At 44.2% G+C, this 24934-nt stretch overlaps 10 protein-coding genes across 10 annotated transcripts; 4 read left to right on the top strand and 6 right to left on the bottom strand.

Moving 5' to 3' along the window:
- Positions 1–7: 7 nt before the first annotated feature.
- L199_000569 (uncharacterized protein) lies at positions 8–622 on the top strand (the record flags this gene model as incomplete). Its single annotated transcript, XM_064886335.1, has 5 exons — positions 8–72; positions 141–191; positions 295–318; positions 401–407; positions 521–622. The coding sequence occupies 5 exons, from the start codon at positions 8–10 to the stop codon at positions 620–622; spliced, it is 249 nt and encodes an 82-aa protein (XP_064742407.1).
- Positions 623–1193: 571 nt separating this feature from the next.
- L199_000568 (uncharacterized protein) lies at positions 1194–3809 on the bottom strand (the record flags this gene model as incomplete). The annotated part of the gene is made up of 10 exons (XM_064886334.1): positions 1194–1322; positions 1387–1772; positions 1840–2114; positions 2204–2390; positions 2472–2652; positions 2714–3134; positions 3200–3421; positions 3489–3560; positions 3638–3704; positions 3788–3809. The coding sequence occupies 10 exons, from the start codon at positions 3807–3809 to the stop codon at positions 1194–1196; spliced, it is 1962 nt and encodes a 653-aa protein (XP_064742406.1).
- Positions 3810–4399: 590 nt separating this feature from the next.
- On the top strand, positions 4400–6214 carry L199_000567 (uncharacterized protein; the record flags this gene model as incomplete). Its single annotated transcript, XM_064886333.1, has 8 exons — positions 4400–4436; positions 4515–4554; positions 4721–4884; positions 5027–5129; positions 5219–5419; positions 5541–5848; positions 5917–6085; positions 6169–6214. 8 exons carry the CDS (start codon positions 4400–4402, stop codon positions 6212–6214), a joined length of 1068 nt encoding a protein of 355 aa, XP_064742405.1.
- A 374-nt stretch (positions 6215–6588) lies between these two features.
- On the bottom strand, positions 6589–8035 carry L199_000566 (uncharacterized protein; the record flags this gene model as incomplete). The annotated part of the gene is made up of 10 exons (XM_064886332.1): positions 6589–6617; positions 6682–6759; positions 6843–7002; positions 7148–7255; positions 7317–7351; positions 7429–7442; positions 7508–7574; positions 7758–7800; positions 7858–7880; positions 7993–8035. The coding sequence occupies 10 exons, from the start codon at positions 8033–8035 to the stop codon at positions 6589–6591; spliced, it is 600 nt and encodes a 199-aa protein (XP_064742404.1).
- A 432-nt stretch (positions 8036–8467) lies between these two features.
- Positions 8468–11111, bottom strand: L199_000565 (uncharacterized protein; the record flags this gene model as incomplete). Its single annotated transcript, XM_064886331.1, has 2 exons — positions 8468–10848; positions 10976–11111. The coding sequence occupies 2 exons, from the start codon at positions 11109–11111 to the stop codon at positions 8468–8470; spliced, it is 2517 nt and encodes an 838-aa protein (XP_064742403.1).
- A 316-nt stretch (positions 11112–11427) lies between these two features.
- Positions 11428–13271, top strand: L199_000564 (uncharacterized protein; the record flags this gene model as incomplete). The annotated part of the gene is made up of 8 exons (XM_064886330.1): positions 11428–11557; positions 11620–11771; positions 11870–11947; positions 12142–12293; positions 12404–12518; positions 12585–12609; positions 12711–13036; positions 13137–13271. 8 exons carry the CDS (start codon positions 11428–11430, stop codon positions 13269–13271), a joined length of 1113 nt encoding a protein of 370 aa, XP_064742402.1.
- Positions 13272–13761: 490 nt separating this feature from the next.
- Positions 13762–15080, bottom strand: L199_000563 (uncharacterized protein; the record flags this gene model as incomplete). Its single annotated transcript, XM_064886329.1, has 3 exons — positions 13762–14476; positions 14566–14822; positions 14985–15080. The coding sequence occupies 3 exons, from the start codon at positions 15078–15080 to the stop codon at positions 13762–13764; spliced, it is 1068 nt and encodes a 355-aa protein (XP_064742401.1).
- Positions 15081–16736: 1656 nt separating this feature from the next.
- Positions 16737–19405, top strand: L199_000562 (uncharacterized protein; the record flags this gene model as incomplete). The annotated part of the gene is made up of 14 exons (XM_064886328.1): positions 16737–17085; positions 17146–17208; positions 17280–17397; positions 17462–17472; positions 17542–17601; positions 17655–17750; positions 17800–17838; positions 17915–17984; positions 18049–18410; positions 18478–18609; positions 18668–18794; positions 18859–19012; positions 19069–19167; positions 19226–19405. The coding sequence occupies 14 exons, from the start codon at positions 16737–16739 to the stop codon at positions 19403–19405; spliced, it is 1860 nt and encodes a 619-aa protein (XP_064742400.1).
- Positions 19406–21585: 2180 nt separating this feature from the next.
- Positions 21586–22934, bottom strand: L199_000561 (uncharacterized protein; the record flags this gene model as incomplete). The annotated part of the gene is made up of 4 exons (XM_064886327.1): positions 21586–22063; positions 22144–22271; positions 22402–22720; positions 22780–22934. 4 exons carry the CDS (start codon positions 22932–22934, stop codon positions 21586–21588), a joined length of 1080 nt encoding a protein of 359 aa, XP_064742399.1.
- Positions 22935–23481: 547 nt separating this feature from the next.
- On the bottom strand, positions 23482–24403 carry L199_000560 (uncharacterized protein; the record flags this gene model as incomplete). The annotated part of the gene is made up of 4 exons (XM_064886326.1): positions 23482–23744; positions 23811–24046; positions 24142–24250; positions 24388–24403. 4 exons carry the CDS (start codon positions 24401–24403, stop codon positions 23482–23484), a joined length of 624 nt encoding a protein of 207 aa, XP_064742398.1.
- Positions 24404–24934: the final 531 nt, after the last annotated feature.

Genomic DNA, 24934 nt, shown 5'->3' with positions numbered 1-24934 from the left:
TGATGACATGTACGATGTGATCATAGGAGGAGATCAGAGAGAACGTGATCGAGCAAAGAAGCTCAAAGAAGAGTGAGTAAGGACCCTTCTCATCGTACTGTTGTGATATTCTGACTCGAAATCATGGATCATTCGAATAGAGCAGCAAAGGGAAAGAAATTGTCTGGTAGTCCACAAGCGAGGAGGGAAGCGTGAGTACGAATGCCTATATTGAAATGTCGTTCCTCCGTTTGCTTCATAGTCCATGATTCTCTTTGGAAACATACTGATCCTGAATTGTTTTTTGTGTTGTAGTGATGCCAAAGCAGTAGCTGAGAAGTAAGTGAAACCCAGGGTGAAAAAGTACAGGTAGAAATACGACTTGACTGATCATGATGATTCTGTTTGTTCACTAATCTAGACAAGCTGTAAGTCCACACTCCTTGTCTAATACTCACATATCACAAATCATAACTACACCAAATCATCCTTTAGTATCGCCTAACACCCGTTAGCTGACTTCAATTGATGTTTCACACAGGCGAAAGCGAAAGCTCGTGCAGAAGCTGAAGCAAGAGGTGAAGTAGCATCTTTCGATAAGAAAGTGGAACAGAGGAAAGTCAACGCTCAGCAGAAAAAGTAAACTTAACTTCTGGCTGTCATCCCCATCGGAAGTCAGAAGGAAGGACGATGTAGAAAAAACAGTTTTATCGGTTCTATCGTTAGGTTACATCTCTTCCATTTGCATATACATATACAAATCATATGTCTCATTCATAGGTTACTTATGAAGTTGTAAACATGACAAGATCGCCGTTCGGAATCCAGTAACCCGAATGAATGACGTCTCCTTACTCGCTTTGGCAAGAGTCCACTGGTGTTCATGTACATATACTACACTACGCCTAACTCATCCACAATAGTTCACACTTGCAGTAAGATTCAATGAGCTAACTTGCACGGATAGCTTACGTATTAGAGGAATATGCAATGCATGAATATCAATGCTTTCATGTGAATCCAAGACACTACTCGAAAAGAAAATGATGAGATGGGGATGGCAGACGAATGAGGAAATACTGTATGTTATGAAGTATATGAGTTATGAGCTTCTCCCAAACCTATACCTATATCTACCTCTCTACCTTCTTCTAGATCCATCCGATTTGTTCTGATGTGTAAGGCGTATAGATTCCTCTCTTTTTTTATTAGCTTTAGGCACTCCCACCCAACGATGCAATTTCATCTCTGACTTGATTCTCAGATTCGATCTTCTTCACTTGAGTTCTCTCCAATACTTCCCCGTTCGCTAATCTAGCTTTCAACTCTTCGATGGCTTTTAGCTAGAGTGCAAAACAAGCATGATCAGTCACATAAAGATCTGGGAAGATGTCACTTTCAACTCACTTTCTTAGTCAGATTCCTAATCTTCTTAGCATTCGAATCATCGCCTCCATCTTCCTTATTATCCTTATCCTTAACCTCAACTTTCGCCAATTCCTCTGTAACTTTCTCCACCTTCTCCTTCTCTTCGTTGGTCGCTCCATTCTCATTTTTACCTCTCTTCCTCGTTCTCTTCTTCTTATCTTCCGCAGGAGCTTCCTTGGGGACCGAACCTGGAATAGGAGCACCAGGTATATACCTTCCAGCGGGTTTACCACCTCTGAACATGGGTGTAGGGGAAGAAGCACCTGATCCAGAAGGTTTATCGTCATCCCTTCGAGAGTATATGTCCGATGCGACGGTTCCTCTAGCTCCGGGAGGTCGGTAGGCTCCAGCAGGTTTAGATTCGGCTAAGCAAGATACAAAATCAATAAATGGCTCATCAATGTTTTCCCAAAGGGATTCGACATAACTCACCACCATTCACCGTATCCCCCTTTTTACCGTATTTGACGACACTCTCATTGGGCTCAGGGGCCTTCGGGACAACGGGAGGGAAAGGTTGGATATCTTTAAGCAGACGAGGTGAGAAGGAAGCTTGATAGAGCTCTTCAACAGGTTGGATATGCAATAATTGACCACCACACCACCAGATCTTCACACCATTATCTACTCTCAGACGAGGTGAAAGGGTCGCTGTAAGGATGTATTGACCGCAGGGTGAGAATTCACAATGAGACGAGTTAGATGCTCTATTCAGAGAAAACAACTAAGTCAGTATAAATCCAATACTTGGAAAAGAATGTAAAATGATAGCTTTAAACATGATATTCTAACTCACTTAAATTCCGCAACTTTATTTCTCGTACTGACATCCCAAATATCCACACCTCCAGCCAGATTTCCGAAACCAGCAGATAACAGTAATCTACCTTGAGGTTGGTATAAAAGGAAATTACGATGTTGAGAGCCGAACGAATGGACAGGTTTAGCTTTCATGTCAAATAGCTGAACTCTGGCGGGCATGTCTATGAAAGGTAAATTGAAATATCAGCTACAGCTCTTGCGAGAACACGATTCGCCTAGCTAATTGACATTGAAGTACTCACATCCGTAACAGACCACAAATTCTCTCGAATTAGGTGACCAGGTGAAATCGTATATCGGACCTTCTTTATCAAGATCCACCAATCCATCGAAAGATCCATCCAAACTGATCAGGTACAGATTGGTTTCTCCATAGTATGATTTCCCAGTTGCATCAACATCCGATTGAGCCAAGAATAAAGCCTAGAAAGGTTATTTTTCCATCAGCATATTAGTCGTTCATCATCTCATGACAAGTACATACCTGGGTTCCAGCGTTATTCCATTTGACCTGTAATTTATCAGCCTTGTAAAATGCCTTTCGAGCCATCGTATTAGGTAAATCCCTAGTTTCCGTCTTCGCCTCTCCGTTCCCATTGGCATCTCCGTTCTGCGCATTCACAGCCTTTCCCAATAAGCTCGAAAGAGGATATAAAGATACAGAAGCTGGAGCACCTTTCTTCTCTCCAATCCAAATAGCCACAGCTGGTTCTTGATATGGGTGAATTGGTTTAGAGGAAGTTACACCTTGAGCTAAACTCGTTGGAGAAGAGAGGAATAACCCTTTAACGCCTTCTACGCGAACTCGGACAATTGGTTTGGACGATAAAGGTGGGGAGAATATGGATATGTCAGAAGCTTGAGGTCGAATCAGATGAGATTCGTCAGAGGTGATTATTGGTTCCCTATATCATGTATGGTTAAAACCAGCTATCTGCTAGGCGATGCACGTATTTGTGCTGCTACTCACCATCCGTCCATATTCTTAGAATGCCACCCATTGACTTCTTCACCTGTCTTGACGTCCCAGGCTTTTACATTTCTGTGCATTTCCCCATTATCCTGCTTGACAGGTCTCTCGAAGGTGAACAAATTCGTGGACAGAGGTGAGAAGCTGAGAGCTAGCACGTTGGGCTGTTTGATGGTGATTGTCGATGTGGACGAAGTGGATGAAGAGGGCAATACGTATACGCTGAACATCCTGATCAGCTTTGTTGATTGTATGACTATCCAGCAGGCTGGTGATCGGAAGCACTCACTTTGACCCTTCGGCATATGCGAACCATTCACCATCAGGAGAATGGGCGTAACATCGCGCAGCGATGGTGTCGCTGGAAATGCAGCGTTGAATTGTCAGCTATATATGGTTGGGATCTGACCCGGCGAGTAGCTAGACAGCACCGCTCACGTAGGTATCCTACTTGACACCTCCCACGAAGGTCCATCTGCTATACCAGCAGTTTTCTGTGCTCGGACTGATCATGAAAAGTGGAGTGTGTTAGCTGGAGAGATCATACGCGAAGGATGCAGGCCAACAGAGGGGAAGGAAGCAGCTCACAAGCATAATGAGTAGCTGCCATTTTGTAGCTGCTGATGGATTTTAGCTGTACGTGGTAGCTTTCGTATCGAGTTCAGATAGAATCGAACGAGTGACAACCTCACCATGTAGGATTGAAAAAGTCATTTAGATCGTCCTCCATCTTTTGCAGGCGCTGTACCGTGACGTGGATTAGAGAACACATTCCCAAATGATAACGATTAGATTAACCTGGAGGGAGAGAAGATTGGTGTCGGCGCCTTCCGCCGGACTAACCGAAGAGGAAATTGAGATTTTTTGGTGAGGGAAGCCGTTCGAGGTTCTAGTGCCATCATACTGTACTGTACGTAGAGAGAACTGTAAAAACCTAGTTTTCATTCGACTATCCCTTACACAGACTACTGTCCAAATGGTTCATATATAGCCAAGCAACCTCATTCCACCCCCACCAAGAAGCCAAGAGCTCACACAACATCATCCACTCCAGAGAATACTCTTTAATTAGACGAACGACTCGAAAGACACCTTGAAACAAAAGCTTACGTCAAAATAAGCAAGCCCCACCCTACCTCACCTGCTATTTTAACATTCCTTTCTTTGCATTCGTCTTGAAGATCATCACTCTTGAACAAGATGCACCAGACTGGAAACTCCATCAAGCTACTCACGGGTAAGCATTAAACTATATTAGGTGGATAGATGACCAGGTAATGAAGTTGCAGCTGACGTATGTCAAATGATGTGATAGGTAACTCCCATCCCAGATTGGCAGAAGCCGTAGCAGCTCGGTAAGTCACAAACTCTTTCCATCTCACCTACGAAATCAGATCAAACTTGAGTGAAGTATGATGGAGATGGATTGCTTGCTGATGATCACTTGTTTCTATGCATATCCATTGTACCATTGCTTCCCTCACACGACCACTTCACTTCACATCAACTCTAATCCAACAGCCTCGGTATCCCCTTGACCCCATGCCACGTATCCAAATTCTTATCATTAGAAACATCCGTTCAGATCCATTCGTCGGTCAGAGACGAAGATGTTTTCATACTTCAATCTCCTTCTCCACCCGATATCAATGATCATCTGATGGAACTGTTAATTATGATTTCCGGTGAGTTAAGTTTCGACTTACACCCACATTCCAATGATCACTTTCCCTTTCAATCCATCATATTGTCCGAATACCCGTTTTTTCGTGTTTGCAAGAAGAAGAAGAAGAAGAATGTCTTGCTGATTTATTCACCCCTACACAGCTTGTAAGACAGCTTCCTCGAAACGAATCACAGCTGTCATCCCCTGTTATCCCTACGCTCGACAGGATAAGAAAGATAAATCGAGAGCTCCCATCACAGCCAAGTAAGTTGTACCCCATCATCTCCCATCTTCAGTGATAGTTGCAGGGATTCCTTACCGGGGACTGACTGAGTCCTTGTTTCCACCTACAGACTCGTAGCGAACCTCTTGGCAGTCGCAGGAGCCGACCACGTCATAACGATGGATCTCCACGCCTCTCAGATCCAAGGTTTCTTCGATATACCTGTAGATAACCTGTTCTCCGAACCTAGCATGGTTCAGTATATCAAACAGGAAGTAGAAGGTTGGAGAAACGCTATTATCGTCAGTCCTGACGCGGGTGGTGCCAAGAGGTGGGTCATTGTTTTCGATATTTTCGAATATCATGTATTGATACAATACTCAATTGTTAAACCAATACACAATATTTCCCCTTATAACGTGACCTGACTAATTCTCCTTTTGTACGTACAGAGCCACAGCGTTAGCCGATCACTTGAATCTCGATTTCGCCCTTATCAACCGTAAACGTAAACGAGACATGGCAGCGTCCATGACTTTACCTACCGTCCCACCAACACCAACAGGTTCAGATTCAGGCTCAACATCAGAAGACAACGATTCGTATTTTGTTGAAAAGATGGAATTGTTAGTTGGTAATGTAAGAGGTAAAGTGGCGATCTTGCTGGATGATATGATCGATACGGGTCATACAGTCAGACTTGCTGCGGATGTGTTGAGGGAGAATGGTGCTAAGGAAGTTTACGCGTTGATCTCTCATGGTAAGGTCCATTCACACAATAGAGTTCCAAACCGTTCGCTTATGATTTTTTTTTAAAATTCCATGTAGGTTTATTATCCGATACTACCATGGAGAACCTACGTGATCTACCAGTTAAAAAGTTGATAGTCACCAATTCGATTGATCAAACTGATAGGATCAAAGCTACAAATGATAAGATTGATATCATCGATATCGCTCCGGTCATTGCTGAAAGTATAAGAAGAACTCATAATGGGTGAGTTGGATGATATCTCTTCAACACAGGTCTAGAACCAATGCTAATGGTTTATTGTCTGTTTGTCTGGTGATGGTGTATAGTGAATCGATTTCAGCTTTATTCAGACCTAATGAATTGTTCATTTAATCGATGGAAGCGATTACTCCTGAGACGAGATTGGTGTACGATAGATAGATGGGAAGAAACAAACAACTTGCAATCTCAAATATGTTAGATGATACTTCCATAACCTCATGTTTCTATCAATCATGTTATCATGTTATGCAATGGAAAGTTAGATCACTGTCGTGACTGAACTCTATTCTGATCGATAGACACTACATGAGACATATACATACCATTACATCTAATGAACCGGAACACGAGAAGCAGGAAGGAGGAAAAATATAACAATAAGACTTTATCGAACAGAAATAAGATTGGTACGGTATGTATGATTAATGACGAAGGATTTCAATACAGTACCATCGATGTCCAAATAGCTGAAACCTGGGCGTCAATCAAGTCTTGACATCTTCCCACTCATCATCTACCAAGTCAAGAAGCCATTGGTTTGTCAGTTTTACCTAGCTGCACCGATGTATTAGACTGACCAATTCCTAATTGAGCTTTGACCCGCTCGATATCACTTCCCAATCCACTGATATAACTAAGCAGAGTCATCGTGTTATCTATGGTATAAAATATATCTTGTTGTCAGCTCAGTGGGTACTGATCCTACCATAGCCCAGCTGATGGCAATTGATTCACATACCAGTCCATTGAACGGCAGCGTTCTTGCATACTTGAATAGCTTGTGATTTCTTCTCATACTTGATTGGATCGGCAGCTCCGAAAGCTGATAGCTCGCTCTTGAGAGATGTAGAAGTTTCTTGGAGTGATGAAAGCGTCGAAAGGAGTTTACGTCTTTCCGGCTGGATGTGGTAAAGTCAGCCTTTCCCATTCGCCATTCTAAAGGAAAGTTCGGTTTCTTTTGAAAGCAAAAGATCGACATTTCATACAATAGGAGTAGATATCTGAACTTGTGAAAGGCGGAGATAATGAAGACAGCACATTCACAGTATCTTCTCTTCCTTTTTCAGCTTCCTCAATCCCCGCATTGACTTCTTCAATCTTAGCATTCAGCGATTCCAACTCTTTTTGATTCTTGCTCAAAAGTGCTTGTTTCTACATCATGCAAATAGTATAAGCTTCTCTCGCTAAAGAGTTTGGTGAAGGATCAGCTTACAGTGGCACCGGCTGCGCTGGGGAGTGACCAGAAGTCTATGGATTTTGCAAGTTCGTCAGCTAGATTATCATCTTCTGAAATATTCTTGAAGAAGCTGAGATAGTGTACTTACAGTTACCAGTTCCACTGTATCGCACCGAACAGAGGGTCCAATCAGCATATCATCTGGCACGTCGGGTAGGGAAACTCACATTTTATCCATTTGGACCAAACCATCGCTTACTATATCATCAAGGACTTCCTTGACACTTTGAACCACTATACGAATGTCCAACGGAGATATGGGCTTCGTTCCATTACATTGGCATGAGAGGAAAGAAGGGAGGAAGGAAGGAAGGAGAAATGACAAAAGTACTGACCTATCCCTTTCGATTCTGTATGAAGCTGACATCAGCTTTTCCGGAATGAGCAATGGCATCAACAGTGGGTAGGAGTATTTACTAGGAGCGATCTTCTCCAGTTCCTTGAGGGAATAAAACTCTGCCTGCGATATCGAGAGCTTCAATACAACACGATCATAAACGAGAATACGGAAGCTCACGGTCTCGTGGAATATCTCGAGCACTATGTGGTGAAGACATCATAAGTGAATGATATCTCCTCACCAAGCTTTGAGGATTGGGCAGAGCCAAGAAGGAAGTGAACAGTAGGTAATCTGCTTCATACTTGTACTCACTCTTCGTCTTCTTCTCTTCCATCGATAAACCTCTTCTGGACATGAAGGGTCGATATCCGATTTCTGTGGTTGATTCGAGTGTAAGTAGGTAGGTAGGTAAGTGAGTGAGTTAAATCGAAATGAAACTCTGTCAGCAGCAGATATATAAGGTAAAGAAAGAGAAAGAAGAGAGAAGATGAAAAGATAAAAGTAGAATTTTGGACGAGGAAGAATGCATATATATATATGTATGTATCAACTGGTTGACTGGATCTCACTCGATCATTCATCTCTTGGCTGATCGGTGATCCGTGCGTGATTGTCAGTCATTTGTCAAAATCACCAAAGGACCCCTCCCCTTCCTCGCTCGTGATCATCAGTAAGATGTACAATATGATATCAGTAGTAATCTGATAAAGAGTATTAATATGTGCATCCCATTCCGCTTCCACTGTGCCATACAGTACAAACTAAAACAACACCAATCACCGACCACCTATTCAACCTCCTCACCTCCTTTCCTCCTCTTAGATTTCTTAGCTTCCCTGAACCTCTTCTTCCACCCTTGCGTCAACTCCAACTTTTCATTCGTCCATTTGGCCTTCATCGACTCATCATTCTCACCAGGCTGTCTACTGAATCCAGGTAGAGGTATGTTCTGTACCTCTTCTTCCTCCTCTTCTTCTTGTTGATTATAATCAGGCTGTGTGATAGGGGGTATACCGATATGTAATTCATTATATAAGTTCCTAGATTCACCTTTTCTCTCTCCACTTGGTCCAGCCTCGGTGGGGAGAGTGAAGAATAATGGGATGTCACTAGATGAAGGATCAAATTTGATTTTACCCCTACCAGAAGATACGTTCAGAGGTAAAGGTTGTAAATCATCTTCCTCCTGTTCGTGACCTATCGGAAGGTCAGTTTGTGCGGGAGGTAGAGGTATATCCATCTCTTCGTCCAACTCTATTTCGTCACCTAAATTGGCTAGAAGAGAGAACCCCGCTGATGCTGAGGTGGAAGCGAAATCCAGGGTTGAAAATGTAGAGGTGGTGGGAGCGAACATATCTTTGAGACCTGATGGTTTGGTTGGTATTGATGATTTATCCTCATCTCCAGAGTCATCTTCCGAGTCAGAATCTTCTTCACTATCTGACCCTGAGTCTGAACTTGTATCAGATTCAGATGATTCATCTTCATCGTCATCTCCACTCCCACTACCACTGGAGCTAGACCCACTGCCGCTTCCACTGCCGCTTGAAATTTCATCTTCATTTCCATTTCCAGCAGGAGGATCGACGTCCATCCCCTCTCCTTCCTCCGAATCACCACTTGATGATCCACTACCACTCGAGCTAGTAGGACCAGACGAAGAATCCCCGTCAACAGGTATGTCCAGATTCATATTAGGTTCTTCATCCACCATCACCTCGTCTCTGATCTTGTCCTGTGCCACCGATGAAATTTCAGAGGCTGCGGATTTACTTCTACCTCTTCCTACTTCCACTTCATCATCCTCGTCAGATTCAGGATATACTTCCCAAACCACTTTCTCCTTCTTCGTAGGGGGCGACACATCCCCTAATAAGCTGCCGAGTACACCTAGAGCAGAGGTTCGTTCAGCTCGGGCTGAAGCGAGGATCTGAGAAGGGAGCGTAAGTGCAGGTTTGCGCTGGCGATGAGGGGATGGAGATCTGCTTTTGAGGGCACGAGTAGGGAAAAGAGGTGACGAGGCTTGTTGAGCAGTGCTTGCCTCATTTCGAGCGGGGAATAGAGGTGAAGGAGGTTGTTGTTGAGCTTCGTTATCGTCATCAGGAGTTTCTATACTTCGAGTAGGGAATAAAGGTGAAGAAGGTTGATGTTCAAGCTGATCTACAGTATCCGAAGATGATGATGAAGACGATGTGGTGCTTTGTTTTTCATCTTGATCCGGGACTCTCAAAGGGAAAAGTGGTGATGATGCTCTTTCTACCGCGCTTCTATCCTCTAAAGTCTCATTATCTCCTCTTTCTTCTTCATCTGTATGTACGTCGTCGATCTGTCGAGAGGGAAACAAAGGTGATTCTGATCCTTTTGCTGGCAAATCCCGATTCCCAAATAATGGGGAATCTACTTCTCCACCTTCTAAAGTACCAAAATCCTCCGACCGATATTCCGATTTATCAACTTCTCCAATCGATACTCTCCTCTTTTTACTTCTCACCAAACTTTCTTCAACGATCTCACCATTCATATCTCTCTTTTTCCATATTCCAACGACCATTCTTCCATCTTCATCCAACCCTTCTCCATCGACAACGGAATCATCAATCTCTTCAAATTCCCATTCACCTTTCTCTATATTTGCTTCATCTTCATTTTGAGTTTCAGTGATAGAAAGCAATTGATCTCCTTTAATATATATTGATCCCCACGCAATAGGGTTAATCACTCTTCTTCTCAATCTCCCCGGCGGTCCTCCAACCCTCTTTTTCCCTTCCTGGGTTTTACTAACTTTATTATCAACCAGAGGCTTGCCAATCGGATGACTAGGTCTAATAGTCAAAGGTCTAACCATCCTTCCATCTTTTTCATCCTCATCAACCAACCAAAATTTCTTCTTTTTCGCTATGGTAGAATTGACCAACCTAAAATCTTGCGATAATTTACCAACATCTTCACCTCTTTTCGATTCTACCCTTTTTCTCTTTTTCTCCAACACCTTTCTCTTCTCTTCGGCCGTAGGTGTATGGATCACATAGCGTTCTGTGTACTTGGGTTTGGCTTCGGCGAGACGGAGTTGGGTACCTCGCCAGAATGAGCCGGAGAGGATGTTGAGACATTTCTTCAGTTGGACGGGGGTTGAGGAAAGAGTGAGGAAGGTGAATGGACGTGGTTGGCCTATCAGATCACCACCGTGAGAAGCAGTATATCAGTATATAGATAGCACTGGCTTATGAGTAGGAGTCGAAAAAGGAAACGGCGGGATGAACTGGGATCAGATGTAGGATGATATTGCTGTACTCACCTAACGCATCAACCCCCAACTCCTCAATCTCACTGACCACTCCGAAACTTGAGAATCTCTCTTTGATATGTTGTGTGGTGATTGCCGGTGTGAGTCCACCGACGTGCAGTCGCTTGGTTATGGTAGCATCGACCATATTGGGTGTGGGCGATATGGTAAGCTCGATGGTGTAGGACTGCATTTGTTCAGTTGAATACTCTAGCATATGTAGATAGATCTCTGCTCTTTCGCTCTTCAGAAATCTGCTCTTTCAGGCACAACCAGTCAAATCACGTGATACGAGATAGACGTCGAACATGAGCTGTTACAAGCTAAGACGCGTATTGAAGATAAAAATCAAGTCATTCAACTCTCATCTTTCCTCGTCATCACAAGCTTAAAACATCAAAGCTCATCCTCATACCTAGACGTGAACTCCGTCCTCACAGACGAGGAGAAGGAATCGAGTCGAGATGAGTCAAAATCGACATGTCGGCCCTACCAACCTCCATCGTCTATTCATTCAATCGATGTTATCTAGAAGAGCGATCAAGGAAGATGTAGCTTTGGAGATGTACAAGAGGGCTGTAGGGGCATGCCAAGGTTAACATAGTCTCTTGTATCATCATTTGTGCCCAGCGGACTAACAGGGCATGCTTGAATAGCAAATGACGATACATTTCGACCATTACACGAAACTACCATCCGAGGATTTCGTACATTCATCACGGACGTTTCTGACATACTGCATGATCTGGGTATGGAAGTGGTATTAGGTCAGGAACAAACCGGGAAAGGTAAATCATGGGTTGTTCTAGTGAGTCACAACTGCAATCATCAGCTTTTTTACCACTATCCACCTTCTGGAGGAAAAGGTTATGCAGAGCTGATGACCAGTCGTTAATTGATGGATAGAGAAACACGGATTCCACCGAAGTTGCACTGCAGGCTACGGACTATACACCCCTAGAGATCGACTACTATCGTAGATTGGTGAGTATTTATCTCTCTGTGTGTATCATCATCACCCTGAAAATTTAACAAAAATCATTCTCGTTCCTCTTCCCTTTTTTCCACAAACATGTCACAATGGTATATTCGTTCAATGCAAATTCTCCCTTCTATTGCCACATCTTTCTACTGCCATTTGACGATTGGCCAGCTGACATTCTCATCCATCTTTCAAGGTCAAGGAAATCATCGAATCCTATCCTGCCAATTCGATATCAAACGGTCAAGCCACAACGATCGTAGGGGAATTGGAAGGAACGATGGCTAGACATGTCGCCGAAACTTTACTAGACTCACTATGTTCCAGAGGATGGTTATCGAAATCAAAGTGAGCTACCGTTCCCCTTCCATTCCGACTCTACAATACCTATCATGTGATTAGGATTACTTGAGAGGGATAGTATGAGCTGATTACACAAATTATCACTTTAATCATAGACGAGGTAGATATACCTTAGGTGTAAGAGCTACATCAGAATTGGAGACGTATTTGAAACAGCAATTTGAAGATTATATGCAGAATTGTAAACACTGTAAGAGGGTTATATTGGATGTGAGCTATCTGCTTTGCCATCTTCTATTAACATTGCATGAACAGCTAACGTTTGTTACCATACAGGGTGTGTGTTGCTCTAAGGAAGGATGTAAGTGGTCTACTTCAACATCACTAGATATACGACAACATGTCGTTATCAATCTCGTGTGAACCTTGCTGACGTAAAAAAAACAATCACTCGACCACTAGGCGATGCGCATTACCATTCCTACTGTTACTCTGCTATCCTCAAATTACCCCGACCAAGTTGTCCAGAATGTAATTCCAAATTCTCAGAGTATGAGCCGTCGCCCATAGGTGAGAAAGCAGTATCAAGAGCTGAAGATGATTTTACGGGATTGAGAAATAAGAGAAAGAGACCTAGAGGAAGTACGAATCGGAATGGTAAAGGAAAAAGTAGGGCAGGTGGGGATGGAGATGAGGATGTGGATGATACAGATGAGGATGAGTTGGAAGAAGAGGAGGGAAGGGATGGGGAAGGAGGGGGAAGTGGGTTTATTGAAAAAGCTGGACCTGTGAGTTTACCTGGATCTCCCATCCCACTGATATCAACATTTTGATATCAGTGGTCAAGGCATGGAGCTGATAGTTACTTCCTGGTTTCGTTGGTATCAGTCCGGATGGAGAGTCGATTCATCCTCGAGAAGAAGGAGTGTAGTATCCGAAACTCAGCATCTGGATGACGAAGCTGAAGCTGCTGACCACGACGAAGAAGAGCCTCCAACGAATAGGAGAAAAGGTAGAAGATGATAATTATGATTCGATTGAATTTGACTCGCTGAGGATGTCACAGTCACGCATAAGATAGTAGAGAAAGAATCAGTGGAACGTATTTTATCACGAAGGATGAGTGACTTTCAAGTCAATATGAACAACACGAAAGAAGAAGACAGCCATCTAAGATCAAGGTGTCCTCATGTAAATAGGTTTTTAGTTGTCTATTTGTACTATACATTATCTACCATTACGCATTGTGTACATTATTTCATCATCTTATGACATAGGGTATATATATAGTATCGTGATATGTAAGTATGTTATCGTTAACAATGAATGAGTTTTAACTTTTACTTTAGGAGTTATAAACGTGATTCGTTTACAAGAATGACTTGACTGTTTCTCGATCTATTTTACTCTGCTTTGTGATATAGAGTCATAGGACCTCTTATTGTAGCTATGATACCGTACTATCATGAGCAGTCAGGATATGTACCCACATTTTTCATTCTTCTTTTTCAGTTCAATCTGACCTAATCCTTTTGCCTCCCCTACCTCTACCTCTCTTCCCACCTCTGACACTATTCAGACCTCTCAAACCCAATTCCCGCTTGACCACCACCTCATCTGCCCCTTCATGTTCATTCCCCTGAGCGTTTGTGTTTGCGTTCGATGTGAATATAAGTTCAGGATGTGAAAGACTTCTTCCGATAGGTATATATCTTTCTTCTTCCCTATCTCCCTCTCCATCTTGAATTGGATTGGAATCATCTATGATATCAAACTGATCTTGAGTTCGAGTCAGTATAGCCGGACCAGGACTTCTGCCTCTTTCTTTTGTTATCGTATTTGCATCACTAACGTTCAAAGCTAATGGTGAAGATAATCTCGCTACGGAGGTAGTAGCACTTCTTTTCCTACCTCTACTTCCTCCTCTTCCTACTGTCACACTACCATTACCGAAATTAGGTATTTGATGAGGTGCAAAATCACCTGATGCGCCTAGATCATTGAGATTTCTAGGTTCGGAAGATGATCTTCCGAGGTTAGGTACGGAAGGTCGAAAAGGTAAATTATCTTGGGATTGATTGGTCGTCATGGGAGTTAGAGCTGATAGAGGGCGCGGTCGACTGTTACAAATACCGTTACCATTGGTGGCATTACCGTTGAGATGAGGTGTGGATGGTAGAGAGGGGGTGGAAGGGATAGATGGAGGTTGAGCGAGGAATTGCATTCGACTTTTGTCCATATCGAAATAAAACATCAATACACCATCGAGATATCAATTGTATCACCTTGTATTTGTATAAGCAGGACAAACACTCACCCCCCATAAGCCCTAGAGATACTACCCAACCTCTCTCTCCCTTCTTCACTTAATTTCGAAGTACTTGCATTCCTCTTTCCCTCACTGAAATACCCATTAACAGTCGACTTTGTAGGTGAAGCAGGTTCAGAGCTGAATAACCCATGGAACGAGGATGAATGAGATGAATGATGGAGATTGGAAAAGTTGGGACGCTGTTTCTTGGTTGGAGCTGTTAAGATGGTATTTGGTGAGGGATAGAGAGGTTCTCGTTCGGCCTATAGGTATGATCAATAAGCATAAGTTGATTAGGTCATCGCCACTACCACATATCATAGGGTATAAGATAACCTTATTACGGCAAAATCCTTCTCATATCCCTCTATAACATATTCATCGCGGACCATTGATGAGAAGGAAGCGTAGTACAATACACTTACTACATTCCTAGCCATCCTATCCTTGGTCCATTTCCATAGTACCACACAGGGGAAACATGCCCACATTCCTCGATAAGGTTGATATTCTTCATCCATGGCGGTGGTCGTGGTGGTCTTCATCGATCGGAGTACGGATGGTCACCCCACGTAAGGATGAATATAGTAATGTGTTGAGCGGAAATGTTGATATCACTAGGATAGCCATTGAAAGAGGAAGGATAAGAGAAAGAGAGAAAGAAAATTGAATTCCAACCGGGCAGTGAAGGTGATGATGAGTGCTACAGTACAGTATTTGATCGATGATGGGGTGAATATGAGCTTTGGGCGACAAGCTAATATATCCCAAGCCACAAAGGAACACCTCTTAACTTAGTATGGCCATCAAATATCAAAATGTTGATGGACGGACGATGAAACACAGATATTAGAGATGTACTATAGTACAACAGACATGACGTACTCCTTCCTCCAAGATTTTTCGAATTATCAACGACACGACCATAAGTTACGTGTACAGTCAGTCAACGGTGTTAGTCTGGTTTAAGCACAGCATCGTGTAAGCAAAGGTATTCCTGGAAAGGTGGATGAGCACAGTTCCTCAGGGCAAGGGTGATGAGGAAGGTACTGAGGATATCTCGGAGTGGTATATATAGTATACCGTTCATATTCATATCCTTATTCACTGTTACATAGCGGGAGACCCCCTCGTCGGCCGCCCACTCGCCCCCCCTGCACCATCTTACGAACTATCAGAGAGCATACGCATCAACATAGGTACGGTATCTTATCAACGTCTCGCTGAACTCTATAGCCAAAATACAGTAGATTAGAATTGAGGAGGATGGGGCGCTTGCGTTCGCCTTTTTAACCGATTCTCACACAGAAACAATAAACATTTTCTGGTGTCCGATGCAGCCTGATGATGATCAAAAACCTTACACTGACAGTACAAGATGTGGATTTTGATCGGGATTGATCGACAGACTGACGCACAGGCCTTTACCGCCGGTTTGAGCCGTATAAGCTTACCCCAACTGCCGGGTATGAAGTAACCTTAATTTAGTTAGCCCCAAACGCTTCCCCACTTTCATCCCAGGCTAGGAACCACATGAGACCACTTCTTTTTTTTCCCGCTTTCAAACCATCCTTCCAGCGCCTCAAGCGGTAGTCGATAACTTTCTGGAGCCCTAGAGGGGATCCCGCATGTACGGAGGATGTTGACTTGACGTATTTTCATTTGCTGAAATCCAGATTGGATGCTCCATCTGGACTGCCCCAGTCTCATTACAAAACCTTACATTATTGCTTCAGGGACACACATTTCAATTAATTGCGGATTGAATCTTCTCATGTTCCTTGTCCAGATCGAATGATCTGTGTCCTGGATCTCCGCCCAAATCTCGTTTACGATCAATGACACCTAGTCATGGTCTCTTAAGAAGACCACCAATAAGCGAGACTACTCATGTGTTCCATGCGGTATTCCAATACACGGCACTTAGTTCCCCTGGATTCGCGACCGATCAAGTCGCGGGGTCACACAATCCAGGGATGTTGCCGCTCCTAGCGTGCGAAGTTATAACGTTAAACTCGTACGCCACATTCAAAACGATTGACCTTGCCAATCGTCCCCGGCATCGTGACCGGTCATGGTCGGCCTGACAACACGTATATATGGAGGGGGCCGGTGGGTTCCAGTGAAGGCCCCATCGCCTCTCCTCATTCAATCTCGCAAACAAGAGCAACAAGACGATGGACGTGATCGAGAAATCCCGCAACACTCACCTCGAATCTTCCAACGAGGATACTTCCAAGGGGGAAGCTTATGGCCTCGAACATGCGCCTGAACTTCAATCCCAGGCAAAGAAACTTATCAACCCCCTTCATGGTTTTACCAAAGAGCAGGTTCTTGCAGATGTCGAGGAATTCTGTAAGGAGAAGAATCTCGATGATAAAGTTGACGTATTCAAGCGGGGTGCACTGATTGCTCAGCGACCCACCGAATATGAAGATATTCCAGAATTGACCGAAGATGACTTGCACTGGCTAAGAAAAGCCAGCCGAAGCAAATGGTCTCATCCCAAAATGCTTTACTTCACTGGTGAGTCAAGTGCAGTTTCATACCTACTATCGAATCATCATTGACGACGTGATGCCACAGTCATTGTTTGCGCCATTGGTGCAGCCACTCAAGGATGGGATCAAACAGGATCAAACGGAGCAAGTGAGTGACAGCCTATTCCTTCTTGGCATTCTCATATTTACGGAACATTCACTAAAATGTTCTGTATCCAGACTTGTCTTTCCCAGCCGAATTTGGCATTGCTCGACCCGTTGGAACTGCCGAAGGAAACAGCGATGAATGGAAAGTCGGATTCGTCAATGCTGCTCCTTACATTGCTTCGGCGGTATGGTAAGTCGATCGACGTCTTGCAATGAACTTTCTCAGATTGTGCTAATAATCTTCTCAATCTCAGTGGTTGTTGGTGTACGTTGCATATTCATCATGGTATAGGTTGTTTGCTTTTTATGTTGACGTTCATCTAAAAATCATCAGTATCCGATCCCCTCAATCATTTCTTTGGTCGACGAGGTGAAATTTTCATCACCTCCCTCAGTAAGTCTATTGTTCCAAACCGTTCAGAATGCGTTCTGACACTAGCCTTTCAGTCCTTATTGCTACGCCCATTGCCTCTGGTTTCACTCACTCTTGGCAAGCTTTGGCTGCTGTACGTCTGGTTCTGGGAGTTGGTATGGGAGCTAAAGGTATGTTTCGTGTGTTGCCTTCGTTGGTATGTGCTGACCACTGCTTCAGCTTCCACCGTTCCAATGTACGCTGCCGAACTTGCCCCTGGTAAGTATATCATAGCAATAACCCAAAATATGCTCTTCTGATTTTTTTGTATTCTCTTTTTCTCCTTCACCCATAGCCAACATCCGAGGCGCTCTTGTCATGGGATGGCAATTGTGGACTGCTTTCGGTATTTTCCTTGGGTTCGCGTGAGTTCAAGATGCATACCACTTGTGCACAGTCGTTCGGGTTCTGACCATCATTATTGTAAAGTGCCAACGCTGTTGTGAAGGATGTAGGCGCCATTGCTTGGAGGTTACAACTTGGATCAGCCTTCATTCCTGCTCTTCCCTTGGCTATCCTCATCTTCTTTTGCCCCGAATCTCCTCGATGGTTGATGAAGAAAGGTCGATACGCTCACGCCTTTGCCGCCATGACTCGACTCAGACACACCGAAGTCCTCGCCGCCCGTGACTTGTATTACGCACACGTACAACTGATGGAAGAGAACAAGATTGTACAAGGTAAAACGTACTTCTCTCGATTCGCTGAACTATTCACTATTCCTCGTGTTCGACGAGGTACTTTGGCTGCCAGTACTGTCATGTTGGCGCAACAAATGTGCGGTATCAACAGTGAGTCTTGTTCGGAAGTCTTGTTTGGGAGCTGGAAAAGTCTCCTTTACTGATCTATGCCACCTAGTCATCGCATTCTATTCCAGTACAATCTTCGTCGAATCCGGTTACTCTGCATCTCAAGCGCTTTTCGCTTCCCTCGGGTTCGGTGCTGTCAATTTCTTATTTGCGTTCCCGGCCGTTTTTACAATCGATACTTGTGAGTTCACATAGCGACTGAAGTTGCCCAATGTCAAGTTTACCTGATCAATGCATAGTCGGACGTCGATCTCTCCTCTTGGCCACGTTCCCAAACATGGCCTGGACTTTACTCGCTGCTGGTATGATGTTCTTCATCCCCGCTACAGAGGAGAACAAAGTTATGCGTACCGGTTTGATCGCCTTGTGAGATTTATTGATGCAGCTCCTATATTCATCTACATGCTTCAGCTGACATATAATGCTCCAGCTTCATCTACCTTTTCGCCGCATTCTACAGTGTTGGAGAAGGACCTGTTCCATTCATGTACTCTGCTGAAGTCTTCCCTCTTCCTCAGCGTGAGCAAGGTATGGCATGGTCTGTCACCGTCTGTCTTGGTTTCTCTTCCATTTTGAGTTTGACGGTGAGTGCTCTAGTGTTCGCACACATCCTCGCATTCTTGCCTGACCGTTTCCACAGTTCCCCCGAATGCTCCGAGCTTTGACTGCCCAAGGTGCTTTCGGCACTTATGCTGCTTTCAACGTCATTGCTCTGATTCTCATTTTCTTCTTTGTACCGGTAAGTCAAACCTGATTCCTTTGACCTGACTGCTGGAGGTTTACAATTTTACATGCAGGAAACGAAACAATTGACCCTTGAAGAATTGGATGCTGTGTTCTCTGTGCCTACCGCAACTTTCTCAAAGTACCAAACAGGTACTGTTCTCCCCCACTGGATCCGAAGATGGATCTTTTTTAGACGAGGAGAAGAATGCCCTCCTCTAGTCATCGCTGATGACTACGTAAACAACGCTTAAGCACGGTCCTCAGATACGGTCGGGAGCTCTACCTCCCAAAGATTTGTCCCCACATCCCAGAAATATGTCCCGATTGAACATCCGTTTGCTTATTCTTTCACCTTGTTTCACCCGCTTCTTTGTGTTCACAATGTGTCTTGTGCTTAAAATGTTTATTATATTCATTGCTCACTGCGTTTCATGATAGTTTGTTCGTGAAAAGTTGATATGCAAATCTATATGCAACTGCTTTTATTCCATCTGACAGTATTACCGTCTGACATTCATAGACTCTGGATTGATCGCTGGCATCTGACAAGAGGTTCCAACAGTGCTTGCAGGAGGTGACCAGCTTAGCTTGCATTCTCTCTAGTGCGAGCGCTCTTCTGCGAGCACACATGGCCATTGTTGCCAGATTGCGAATTAGAAATCTCTCCTCTTCATTTCGGCGAGATAGTGATTGATTAACGCACGGATAGTAGCAAGTTTCACATACGGTCGAAACGCAACTCAAATCTTCCAATTCTGGACACGACTAGCAGATGGTGTTACATGCTGCCACCACCTTCCTTGAGCCGCCCGATCATAAGCTGGAAAAGTACCCGATGGCGGTGATTGAGTGTTGATCGTAGGTATGTTCTCCGTTGCGATATATCCGTGGTACTGATCGTTTGTTGTACGTCGAAATTATGCTTCTATGTTGCTTCTCCCTTGCCCCGTACCAAAATATTCAGCCAGAGCGTCCTGCTTAGGAATTCCAATATATTGGGGCGGCGGAAGCTCATAGTTTCGAGCTGGTGCGGGAGGTAAAGGCAGTTACGGAGGAGAAGTAGCTGTGATCGAAGCTTGACTCGAGAAGCCTGGAACGCCGAGTTCCTCCCCGAGGACTCCTACAATGTCATTATTGCTCTTCCCTAAACCCCCCGGCAGGTAGATCAAAGCCTGTAGCGAGCTAATCAAGAACAAGACACAAGTTCATAAGTAGACATCATGACTGATATCGAGGATCTCAATCTATCCAGCATATGACTCACTTGTCATTGAGCGTGGCCAGATCCGTGTTCAAGAGTCTTTGTTCAGATTTGTTTTCGGAGCGTGAAGCCTGAATCTCACCCAATGTACAGGATTGGCTCGAATCTGTGAGACAGCGATTGCACCTGATAGCTCTGGAAAAAGCGCCACATGCGAGGTCAGTCGAGTCTTCAGTCGGTACCACTGATCAAGTCTAGAGCCCGAAAGACGAACTCACCTAATCTTAATTTTGATCTCGACTTTGAGATTGATCGAGCTCGAGTCGATCCCACAGTCAAGTCGGCAGACCGACCATTTTCAGAAGAGATTATATGCAAAGTACGCTCAAGAATGTTCAAGTATATACCGATCTGCCTACCTATGTCAACAGATGCAAAATCCGTCGAAAGATTGCAGTCAGTGTAACCTTTCCTCTCGCATCATTTACAGCCAGATCTGTGGAGCACCATAAGGTCAGATATGGCATGTCCAGATCAGTCAGCCGAAATGACTTGCGTGGTCGGAACGAAAATCGGATCACAACGTCCTTTATTTTTGCTGCAATTGATATAGGCGCTATCTGTGCCTCGATATCCTGTAGCTTGTATGGTGGTATACTGTCGAGGGTAAGACATGACACTGCCCGTCGTTGTTCCGATATCGTGATATGATGCTAATGAAGCGGGAATATCAGACAATCTCAAGGGTTCTCACTACCATAAATGTAACTTGTATGTATACCCCCGTGGGGGAATATATGGAATGAATCAACGACCTGAGAATTTGGTTGTACACCTTATTTGTACCTGTGATAACGTTCAAAATTAGCAGCAGATTACACTTTCATCCATTTGGTTGATATCATCATCTCGTTGAGGCATTCTGAGAGAGGAGAAAAGGTAGAATTGCAAGGTGATGTTCCGAGCTACAAAGGATCAGAGAGAGTGCCACTTCTGCTGCTCCACTTGAGATCAATAATTTCTCGGATCACGTTTTGAAATTCTTTACAGGAGACACCCATTAGTTGTTAAATCTGCAATCGCTCTCTAAACAAATTCCTGATCACAAAGATGCATCAATGCTGCATGATGATAAGGTTTAATAGATCGGAAGAGATACATGATCTCTAGGAAAGCTTTGTTGTGAGCAGACGCACTTTCGGTGCCAGTGGCGGTGTGGGAGCAGTCCTTTCAGAATGGAAAATATTGATCTTGCGGATATCCCGTGACATGAGTCGGAAAAGGCTCATCGAGAGAGCTGAATAGAAAAGATTCTAAGCCTCTGTCGTCAGGCATGCCAACGGTTGGGTCGAAAGCGTTAAACCCCCAGTCATCGGAGATAGGTGGCGCAAAAACATTAACTTGTGGCACCTCCATGGTCGAAACTGTCCTCTCTGATCCATGATTGTTTGTTCCATGCTCTATCTCTTCAAGATATTCAGACAGAAGCTGTCGTCCTTCTTCGGTCTTCAGATAAGCAATAATCGGACCAACTTCCTCTGCTAGTGAAACTGGAAGATTGTCGGTTTGGGGATGTAGTGGAGGAGCAGGTAGAGAATCTGTCGGAGTTTGGGAAGTGACCAAACTGAATTGAGCACCAATAACGGAAACAAGCTCGTTGTTGACTTTGCTTATGCCTCCGTCATGACTCAACAGGTCTGACAACTCCCTTTTTCAACAAAAGCCAGTGCCACCGAAGATTGATGGTTAGCGAGAACAGTGTGAGGATGATATGAATTAAGGACTCACCTGTTGTCAAGTTCGTAGATTCTTTTATCGAATAAAGCTTGTCGAGACTTGATCTCATGACGCAAAGCACGGTTCATGCCAAATGAACAAGTCTTGCTTTCATCTTTGGAGCAGTACTCACATTCTTCCTGACTGACTCGCGGCATTCCGGATCAGTTTTACACCAGAATCAACGAGTAGAATTCAGGTGATAAACGTGGGTGGTACACATTTGAGAGAGGAACATGCTTGGGACTGTATGTCTAGAACAGAGCTCACCCTGGCAATGTTATGCATTTTTATCTTTCTGCGTCTACAGTTTCCACAAGAGCTCCTATCTCCCCAACCCAAGGCTGCATCTGTTCTAGCTTTTGATCGGGGTTTGGTGACTTTCGAGGGTGATCTTGATCGGGCTCTAGAAACGCTGGTGGGAGATAGGAAGCTGTTATTGGAGCTTACGGCACTTTTTGCGATGAAATCTTTTGAGCGTCGATGAATCTCCAGATACCTTGCGACCTGTTCTGCAACCGATGCGAAAGGCTGGGCACCAGAACTTAGACTACAATTCTTTCTTTTCAGACGAGTGCACCGGTCACAACTGAGAGTTTCGACTATCAGCTTATGGGTGTCAATTTAAAATTTGCGTGTGTAACTCACCTGTCCTTTCCTTCGGTTTGCTCACACTTCGTCTTCGCTTTCCTGCAAGTGACACAAGCCCCTTTTTTACCTTCAAGGTCGACAGCGGTCGATTGTTGATCTGCTGATGACGGGGAATACTGAGTGGAATCTGGGCTGAATTGCAATGAAGACATGATGGTCAGAGGGGAAGGGCCCGATAGAAGGGGTTGATGGCAATGAGGGGAATTCTAAACAGATCATTGACCTCGGGCTTTCGAGCGTGTATTCCTATATATCACATACCACGAACATAGGAAAAACGTCCAGCTCGGGAATGTATGAGACTTGGACCTCCATTGTCAAGCCCAAAGGGAAGTATGATGTATGTGTCGCATCGATACCCGTGTCAGATGTCGGAAGATGCTCCTTCATGTTATAGATCTAGAAAGGAGGTGTTGTAGTGGGGCTGCCATAGTCGATGCAGTAACTAACACCATAAGAACATTGGTCTGAAAAACGATGTCAGAAAATGTATGTCACACAGTGGCAAAGGAAGTTCGTAATTACCTTTGATATGTGAGTGAGTTCACTCAGGGAGAGCATCATCATACAACGCCAGACTGCATGCCATCTGAGGAAGCTGGGTGTTACAGATGACATCTAATTCACAAGACGACGTAAGGTTATTATCATATATATATACCGCATAATGTCCGGTCATCTGTTCATATATCTAAACATCTACTTGAAATATTCGGAATTCTCATTATTTTCAGCTTGAAAATTAGGATTGTACGCATATCGAGGGTTCTCGTCAGCATTTTCCAGCCCGAAGTTTTCGAAATGAGTTGGAGGATTGTATATCTGGGGCAAGCCTACATCGCCACCAAAGTTGAACAGGGTATTTGGATGCGCCGCCAGGCTACCATACTGATCGTAGGGACCACCACTGTCGCTATCGTTTGCAAGAGGTAACTGCACTTGAATGAACGGTAGATTTATAGCTGAGTATGCGGTGTTTGGGATTTATGCTGAATCTACTCCACGACCCAGGAAGTCGGCGATCTCACGTCCAACCTCAGTGTCGCCAATGGCAGCCAGCGTGTCCATTTGCGATGCCGATGTGGCGTATGCTTCTCGACTAATCGGTGCGATTCCTTGATCGGGGTCAGGTAAGGGAATTTGAGGTACGGACAGATGTTGAGAGTCTAAGCCTCTCAGTCTGCATGATTGACCCAATTTCGATACCACAAAATCGTTGATCCTTTGTAATCCTCCTGGCAGACTGACCAGCTCTTCCAATTGTCTAGAAATTGAGACTCGCTCAGTGTACATACGTCGATGGCTTAGAGGAATCTGCAGATCTGAGGTGTTGGCTTACCTGTTATTCAGTGAACTTACTTCGCTGGAAAGCAGCGATCAGTGTTTTTTGTTGCTCCTGGATTTCCCTTCTTTGTCAAACACGCATTCACTGGGATTTCTTTTAGAGCACTGCTTGCAAAACTTATCGCTGAACGACGTCAGAGACGATGTTAGTATCATGGCGGGCATGGTAGTCACTGTATTACCATCAACGGCCGCACGTGGTGATATACATGATGGTGTACAAGACCAAGAGACTCACCCTTGTTTGTATTCACATTTCACCTTGCTCCTGGTGCATCGTACGCAGGACATCGAGGCCCGCGATGGTGAGGGCGATTTGGACCTGGGCTTTGCCCAAGCAGCGTTCGATCTCGCAAGTGATATAGGATGGGGAGGAATCTCTGACCCGTAAGTGCTTAGATTCCGAGTTATGATCTCCTCTGTACGTTCATAGATAGCCTGAGGGGTGAGTTCATGAAGATCGCAAGCGTTGAAGTGTTTCTCGGAGCAACGTTGACAACTGTCCTAACAGATTAGTTTACGTTGGTGAGATGCAAGTTGTAGCCGAAGCCAAATAACATACTTGGTGGAGCCCTCTAATTCTCTACAATCCACTTTCCCAAAGAAGCAGTTGGAGCACGTCCGCGTCTTACCTCCAGGTTTTTTGGTTGAAACTAACGAGGTAGAAGATTTGGTGCGCCGAGTATAAGTGTCGTCATTTGTGTAGTTTGAAGACATGATCAGTAGTTGAGTATAGGTATAGCAAAAGCATGCGAGTCGTAGGGCTGGGGAATCAAGAGCAGAGTATTTATATAAGAAGTGCTGGGAG

The sequence above is a fragment of the Kwoniella botswanensis genome, chromosome 1 (genome assembly GCF_036426115.1).
Source record: "Kwoniella botswanensis chromosome 1, complete sequence".
In the NCBI taxonomy this organism is placed as follows: domain Eukaryota; kingdom Fungi; phylum Basidiomycota; class Tremellomycetes; order Tremellales; family Cryptococcaceae; genus Kwoniella; species Kwoniella botswanensis.
The sequence above is the reverse complement of the archived record's forward strand: the minus strand, read 5'-3'. Positions and strand labels throughout refer to the sequence as shown.